At 41.6% G+C, this 8,917-nt stretch overlaps 1 protein-coding gene across 1 annotated transcript in view; it reads right to left on the bottom strand.

Moving 5' to 3' along the window:
• Positions 1 to 7,841: 7,841 nt before the first annotated feature.
• Positions 7,842 to 8,917, bottom strand: part of LOC124775429 — a 76,058-nt gene continuing 74,982 nt past the window's right edge. Inside the window, exon 3 of the mRNA XM_047250261.1 lies at positions 7,842 to 7,947. Within this exon, the coding sequence (XP_047106217.1) occupies positions 7,842 to 7,947 (106 nt within the window). The remainder of the gene's footprint in view (positions 7,948 to 8,917) is intronic.

Here is an 8,917-nt window from a genome sequence, read left to right as displayed (position 1 = left end):
TAAATTGTGTTGTTCGACAAAAAGAAAATAATTTTTATTCAATAATGTAACTAATATGTTAAAGATAATGTAGGTATGCAAAACTTTCTGAATAATTGGTGGAATAACAAAAGAAAATGAAAGAGATGAAAAAAAAGTGCCACAGGAGGAATCGAACCCGAGACCTCTGGCGTAAGACTCCGAGGCCTAAACGTCGACGCCAGACGACGGCTCGGCAATGGACTAACATTTTATACTCATAAGGCACCTAAGAAACTTTGCATCGATTTTTCCCGGGTTTTTACGGGTAGTGCGTCCTAATATTTTAACCGCGTGAGGTGTTAGAGGTCCTCTTTCACTACACGAAATTTCGGACAAATCCCCGACCCCACGGTCGTGCCGTCTACTTGTCAGTGGGCTCAGCCGAGAGTCGGAAAGGGTGGTGTTCTTCCGCGCGTATTGGCACACTTCCCTTGCGAATATGTGAGAGTTTTATCTTTTGCGTATTTGTGGACTCTAGATAAATGCGTCTATAGTGTAGTCATGTTTCTGTTCACACTTATTTATGCACCATTTCCTTTTTAGTTTCAAAAAATCATATAAATTATTGCCGGACTAATAGGAAAGTTCAGTTTGATCTTCCTTCGGACTGGAATCCCGTTATTGTTATTATTAAAAACAGTTCACGAGTGTATTTGGTAATGTTCTCTTTATTTTTGGATTTTACGGAATACACACGGATTAGTGTGACTACGATGCAACGAAAACGATGGATGACCTAAAGAATAGAATATTACTCTTACCGTGTGCGCTGAATAGTGAATAGTTGTAATACACTGAGGTGACAAAGGTCAAGAGGTAGTGAAGTGCATGTGTGCAGATGGCGCTGGTATCGCGTGCAAGAGATATAAAAGGGCAGTGCAGTGGCGTTGCTGCACTTGTACTCAGGTGGTTCGTGTGAAAGGGTTATGGCCGCACGACGAGAATTAACGACCTTAGAATGTGGAATGGTGGTTGAAGCTAGACATCTGGGACACTGCATTTCGGAAACCATTAATGAATTTCATGTTTCGAGATCCACAGCATCAAGAGGGTGCCGAGAATAGCAAATTTCAGCCATTCCCTCTCACCACGAACAACACAGTGGCCGCCGGCCTTCAATTAACGACCGATAGCAGCGGCGTTTGCATAGAGTTGTCAATGCTAACAAGCAAGCAACAGTGCGAGAAATAACTGCTGAAATCTATGACGGGTGGAGGGGGGGGGGGGGAGGTATACGAAGAAAGCATTTGTTAGGACAGTGCGGCGAAATCTGCCATTAAAAGGCTATGGCAGCAGATGACCGACGCGAGTGCCGTTGCTAGCAGCGCGACATCGCTTGCAACGCTTCTCCTGCGGTCGTGACCATATCGATTGGACTCTTAGAAGACTGAGAAACCGTGGCCTGGTCAGATGACTCGCGGTTCGAGTGTGGCGCAGACCCTACGGAGCTATGGACCCAAGTTGTCGACAAGGCACTACGCAAGGTGATGGTGGCTCCATCATGGTGTGGGCTGTTTTTGCATGGAATGGATTGGGTCCTCTGGTACAACTGAACTGGTCATTGACTGGAAATTGTTGTTAGGCCACTTGGAGACAATCGCAGCCACTCATGAATTTCAAGTTCCCAAACAACGATGGAATTTTTGTGGCTGACAATGCACCATGCCACTTGGTCATAATTGTTTGCGATTGGTTTGAAGAACGCTCTGAACAATTTGACGGAATGATTTAGCCACCCAGATTGCCCGACATGAGTCCCATCGAACATGTATGGAATATAATTGAGAAGTCAATTCGTGCACAAAATCCTGCACCGGCAACACTTGTTCAATCATGGACGGCTATAGGGGCAGCATGGCTCAAATATTTCTACAGGGGAGTTCCAACGACTTGTTTAGTTCATGCCACATAGAGTTGCTGCACTACGCCGAGCAGGAGCAGGTCCGACGCGGTATTAGGAGATATCCCATGGCGTTTGTCACCTCAGTGTATGATTTACTTGCAGCAATGGTTACTTTATAATTCTAGGTCTAAGGAAATATATATTTCATGTAGACGCTGATGATAAAGTTGTGACCAATCCAAAGACTGTTTTGAACACTACAGTGTTTTACTAGACATGTTCCTGTTGGAGGTGGTATGCCTTTGTCTCCTTCCGACCTTTGAACTGACTAGCTGTACTGAGTACAGGGGGACCTAGAGTTTAACGTGGATTCAGAACCACGGTGTGACTCGGCATTTGTCACGTCGAAGACTTTGCCGGAAGTGTAAAAAGTGATAAGTAACACAAAAATCGTAGGACTGGCCGGGTATCGAACCTGAGACCACTGCTTTTGTAGTACGCCACTTTGCCACTGAGAGTTAAGTTATTCAGAATATTTACGGGGAAATACGCTCAATGACAAAAGCATATACAGAGAGAGAGAGAGAGAGAGAGAGAGAGAGAGAGGGAGAGAGAGGGGGAAGCGAAATGTGACTTCACACTTTGAGAGATTTGGTGGCTTTGTATCAGTGATTACAAAATCAAGATAAATGGACAACTGAATGGGTGTGAACGAGCGCTCTGCTGTCCGTTGTCAGTAGGAATATTGTGCCCCACCGGGAGGGATGTAGCAGAGCCCTATATATGGTATGCTGGCCGTCAATTGGTGTTATAGGCGCTTGAAATCACGGGGACTGGAACTGGGGTGGAGTTGACGTACGAGCGAGTCCCACACATGCTGCATGGGGGATCTTGCCTTGAAATCATTCAGCAAGTTACTAGAGATACGAGCCGTGCAGTGCAGGAATGGGACGGGAAAAATTACCCGGTTAATGCCGGTGCCGGTATTTCATTTCCGAATAACCGGTATTTTCCTGTAATTTTTTGGTCTCAGTAATAACAGGCGTTTTTTATTTGTCACTAATAACCGAGTAAAAATCAGAAATATCAATTAGCTATAGTAACCATGCTAAAATTTTTCGTTTTTAAGTAAACCTTTTTTAAAAAAGAAGTAATTTTTATGCGTAAAATTTGCGTTGTTTTGAAATTGTGTTGATACAGAAAATGGGGAAAGCAATCAGTTCTATTTTAACAACATTGACGACAGAAACGAGCAACAAACACATGATATAAGAATTGGTATAGCATTGCTGAGACAGTAATACCTCTGTTAACGTGTCGCGTGTACGTGTCGTGTGCAAGACTTGCCCCCCCCCCCCCCCCACTTGATCTATACAGTAATTTTTCGCTGTTGCCGCTGAACATTCGTTGTAATGCAGAATGGCACTGATACAATTTTACGAAGTGACGTAACAATGAATTACAATGCTTCATTTGCCTTAAAACATGATTTGTCTGTCATTTCTATGAAATAGCAAAGGACGAAGGACATTGTGGTAACAGAGATAAATTAAAAACTTAACAACTATTCATTAATAATCCACAATAAAAATAGAAAGTAGCAGATTTGCTGCCGGTGTCTACATAATATGCTTTTATCTGCTTGTAGCCCTTGGAGAAGGACAAATGAACACGAAAAACAAACTCCTTCAACCTCAGTTTTCACCCTTTAGAACTGACTGTTCGTAATGCCCAAAATACTGATATGATCCCTGATTACAACATGATTTTAAGCATAGTTTCAAAAAATTCGAATCAATACTGGCGATTTTTTTCTTTCCGTTGTTCGATTTCTACGTTTATTACAGGAAATGATAAGAAAAAAGTGCCATAAAACGGTTACTTTGATCGCTTTTAACAGCCAGGTTAAACTGGCGTGAAAAAAACTATATAATCAAAAACCGGTTGTTTCAGCGATAACCGCCATCCATAATATGAGGGTGAGCATTATCCTTAGTGAAGAATGCTAAAAGGTTACTGACTGGTCAGAGGTAACGAATGGAGATGCAGGTTGTGTGTGATATATGCTGTGCCGTCAGAGTTACCTGAAACACTTCCAGAGGTGACTAAAATCATACCCAACGGCTCTTCACACAATGGCGCCAGGGAAAACACTGTGATCCTCCTCCATCATCGGAAGAATGCGGTCTGCCCACTTCTCTCGGCGATGGTCGTCAGAGGTCGTGCAGCACTTCCATCGCTGAAAATGATGCGACACTGGTCGTCAGCAGTCCCATGTATGGCACGGCCCCACAGGTAGCCGTTTATGTTGTGGTCCTAATGGCAGCTTATACATGGGAGGTGATTCGCTAGCCCAGCTTCTGGTAGTCTTCAGCCAGTGTTGTGCTATGACACGTGGTATTATAAAGTGTTCATTACTTGTGCCTGCTCGCAGGGTACGATGTGCTTGATGCACAGTAGGGCAGTTCTCCCTAGGTGTCGTTAGACTTGGTCGATCAGAACTTTGGGAATGGTAGAAGAACCGTATGTGTCATGCACCACGTTGGCCACTGTCACATCAAAGCCCCCTAGATGCGTGTCGGGGACATGCAAATCCACAATGATGCCCATTCACTCTCTGTCATGCGCTAGTAGCGCTGTCTCCCTAACCGTGTAACACATTGCACACCCATCCTACATCTTCTCAGACTTAACAAGGTCATATGGTGAGAAAACTATTGCAGTTCTGACCGCTGATGATATGCATGTGTACGGATTTTCATCTAAAACGAACCTTTCCTTATAGGTGCTTTACTTTTTTGGCATTGTGTGTTTGTTTGTATCATGAATATATCCTCCCCGTTCTACAAGAATAGGTTCCAGGCTCACGTCGGAAAAAGACCTAGCGATCTTCTGAGGTTGTTTGCAAACCTTAATATTATGAATGAAGACGCTGTATTTCTGAATGTTCTACACTATTGATTGTGATACAGGCCCCGTTTCGGCTTGGCGCTTTCAGGTAATGTGTAGAAGATTAATGGTGTCTTTTAACCTTCATACCAAATAGAGTCTTTGTTAAGTTTATCAGTGAAACGGACATTTAAACTGTTTAACGACATAATTATCTATCTTTCACTTTATGACTACATATTACAGGTACTTTTACGCATGAAGAGTTGTAGAGAAATTTCTACTCTTTTATATTCTTGTTATTTATTGATTTTTTACCATTTGTATTTCAACTTTTTATGTGATATGACAAAAGTGTTTGGTTCTCTTATCGTCTCTGTTCGTTGCGTACAGGCAGGCTGCTTAAGAAGTTGAGAGCGGGCCGTAATGCTACACGATATTCATAACTATATCTTTTCATCTCTTGCAGAAATTCTTATGTCAACCTCCAACATTAAATCTCTCGTGTAATTAAACAATTTGAATGTCTCATATGAACAGGCACCAATATCTTTAGTTTCGTATCTCATTAAGATTAAACTCAAGAGACTCAAGATAGATGTTAAAATTGCCACTGAAGCTATTGAAGCTAGGTGTGCTGGCACACGTTCTGAGCAACATCAAATGACGCTGTATGATTTTTTCAAGACAGTTTATATTTTGTCATGACGAAATACCAAAGGGGAAAGTATTTATCCTGAAGGAATGGACTGGGAAATTGTTACAGTCACAAGAAATGACAACTTTATTTACATGTACAAATTCACGATAAGATGGTTACACAATATGAATACAGAAATAATTTAATAAATAAATAACCAACTACGTAATGAAAATACATTCACAATATTTTAAGTATGTAATAAGGCAGTAGGGAATTCTATTTCTTACAACAATGAAAACAACAAATGATAGTGGACATTTAATGTACACTCCTTAATAGCTTCTCTGAGACGAGGAGATACTGCATGTGATGTTGTTTAACCTGTGGGAGATATTCTTCTGCGTATAATTTTATGATTAATACGAGAGACGTTTGAAACAAATAAGAGTTGAAAAGTTCAGTAAACACTCATAGTGTGGGAGATTATAGATTAGTTAGAAGAACTACAGTGAGCGAAGTGAACAATTCTTTGAGAACACTTTTGCTAACTAGGACCAAACACTATCTAGCATTGTTAATGACGGTATAGAAGTCGAATCAGTCCGTGATCTGCGTTGTAACTAGATCTGAGTAGTTAAATTCACTAGTTCCCTCTGCCTATAGTCAAATGAAAAAGCGAGTACGTCGTTTCTGCAATCAAAAACTGTAATAAAAGTTAACAACTAAGAAAACATTAAATATTCGATTTCTGAATGCTTACGCAAGAAATTCTAAGTACCTGAGCAATGGAATTACTAAGATCTACGCCCACAGACTGCCGTGCATGACAATTGCCACGACTGAATAACATTGCTTCTTAACAATGTCAATGTTATGACTTCTGCTCACTGGCCTTTCCATTCAGAGAATTTCGGTATACAAAATATCGTCTTCTTAATACGAAAATTCCAAATTTAGGCCATTTCAAGGTGATAACGAGTTGATTAAGAATTCCGAATACTGTCAAGGACATTTTTAGAATTCACAGGCAGCAACATCTGTTATTCTTTTCATGCAGGCTCACCGTTCAAATATAAATTATTCTTACATTAATAAATAGTAAATACACGTGCGAAACTTTAACGACTGGAAAATCTTCGATATCACTAAACGCACAAAGTGTGACGTGGATTGGTGACTCTGTTTTGGCTTTTATTATAAGTACATTTACAACGCTATTTTAATTTCTTAAAATTGAAGTACAAATTTAATTATCTGGAGTTAAGTGACGATATTTAAGTGCAAACACTCTCATGCTCTGGGAATCTGATATCTCAAATGATGAAAATACAACAAACATTTACAAATGCAACAGAATGCTAAACTTCAATCTCGTAAGGGCTTAAAAGTAATCGCATTGCAAAGCTATACCAAGAATTTTATCAAAAAGAGGTTCCCACAGTTTAGCCGAGTCTACTGCTGTGTTCCCACATCTGCTGACGTTCAGTAGGAGACATCCTACAAAAACTACGTGTTTGTTCGCGCTATGGGGTTTGAAATCGCCTTAGACGACAATTTCACAGTAAGGCAACCGTATCTTTAGTGTTATTTGGATAATTTCCATCATCTTTACGATTAGATCGAGACTGGTTAGGACTGGCTGTAAAATATAATTCTCGACGAGAGCCAGCAGTTGCTAACTTCGTCACATATCCGGTTTGGCAATTCAGTTCTAATTGGAATCAGTTCTTAAAGGTACAGTACTAAGTGTGAAACTCTACAGTGAACGCGGTATAACCACGAATAACTACGCTCAAGTGATCTGGTATATAAAGTGTAAGTACTAAGATCAAACAGTATGCTTACATGTAAAAGTGCTGGAAACTTTGATTAAACGAGAACTGTGCATCCCTCGCATGCCATGAGAGCTTGTCTTCTTTCCACAAGTGCTAAACTGGATGAATAGGTCGCGCTGATTTCTGTGATAAGATGATTCGATCGTAGGTGAAATGGACGAAACTAAAATATCTGAAGCAATACCGCTTTCTTCCGAAGCGGGTCTTACACTAGACGCTTTTGAATAATTTAAGAATGATCGTTATGATTGTATGTTGGTGGCTAGATCCACGCAGTAATAGTAAATTTCTCGTATCTATTAACCCCCTTAAATTCAACGGAATAGATTGTTTTAACTAGCAGGTATCCATTCTTCCCCTTTCCTCTAAGCAGTCCGCCTTTGTTGCTCACTCCATTTCGAGGACCGTCTCGTGAAATGTGAACACATTTTTGACTTGTTTGCGAGGACAACGACACGCCCGAGGAAGTCGCCGGAGATGGGAGGCGGTAGCAGGCTGCCGAAGCCGGAGACGGAGGGTGTGGTCGTGGTCGTGGTCGGGGGCGGTGGCTGGGGGCGGCGGGTGGGAGGCGGCTGTTGTCGTGGTCCCAGGGCTCGCGGCAGGGCGCGCCCTACATGATGACGCACTTGCCCTTCTCGGCCCACGGGTTGTTCTTCTTGTCCGGCGCGTGGATCAGCGGGTCACTCTTCTCGTTCTCCTCCACGTACTCGCGCATCCTGCAACACAACACCACACGCCGTTGTTAGCAACGTGTTTGGAACATGCCTTTATTACAGAGCGTTGCCGGCTATTAACGGTTCAAATATGACGGGAAGGTAAATGAAAAAGAAACAGACGACAACGAGTAAGTAAACTAGTTATTATTTCAAAAGTAATCGCCATTACTATTAATCCATTTGAGGCAATTTGAACCATAAAGGCCCAAAGCACAGACAAAAAGTTTTGAGAAAAATAGATCTTTGTGGAAGTGAAATTTGTAGCCATAGTCTCATAGGCCTGACTTCTTTTTGTACACAAGTCTCAAAATCTTACGTTTCCTATAAAAGAAGAAAAGTGCCCATTAATATTATGAAACCTTAATTAATACAGGGTGATTCAAAAAGAATACCACAACTTTAAAAATGTGTATTTAATGAAAGAAACATAATATAACCTTCTGTTATACATCATTACAAAGAGTATTTAAAAAGGTTTTTTTTTTCACTCAAAAACAAGCTCAGAGATGTTCAATATGGCCCCCTCCAGACACACGAGCAATATCAACCCGATACTCCAACTCGTTCCACACTCTCTGTAGCATATCAAGCGTAACAGTTTGGATAGCTGCTGTTATTTCTCGTTTCAAATCATCAATGGTGGCTGGGAGAGGTGGCCGAAACACCATATCCTTAACATACCCCCATAAGAAAAAATCGCAGGGGGTAAGATCAGGGCTTCTTGGAGGCCAGTGATGAAGTGCTCTGTCACGGGCTGCCTGGCGGCCGATCCATCGCCTCCGGTAGTTGACGTTCAGGTAGTTACGGACAGAGAAGTGCCAATGTGGTGGCGCTCCATCCTGCTGAAATATGAATTGTTGTGCTTCTTGTTCGAGCTGAGGGAACAGCCAATTCTCTAACATCTCCAGATACTGTAGTCCAGTTACAGTAGCACCTTCGAAGAAAAAGGGACCAAAAACTTTATTGGCTG

This window comes from Schistocerca piceifrons, chromosome 2, assembly GCF_021461385.2.
Source record: "Schistocerca piceifrons isolate TAMUIC-IGC-003096 chromosome 2, iqSchPice1.1, whole genome shotgun sequence".
Classification (NCBI taxonomy): domain Eukaryota; kingdom Metazoa; phylum Arthropoda; class Insecta; order Orthoptera; family Acrididae; genus Schistocerca; species Schistocerca piceifrons.
Note: the sequence above shows the minus strand (reverse complement) of the source record. Positions and strands in the feature narration are given on the sequence as shown.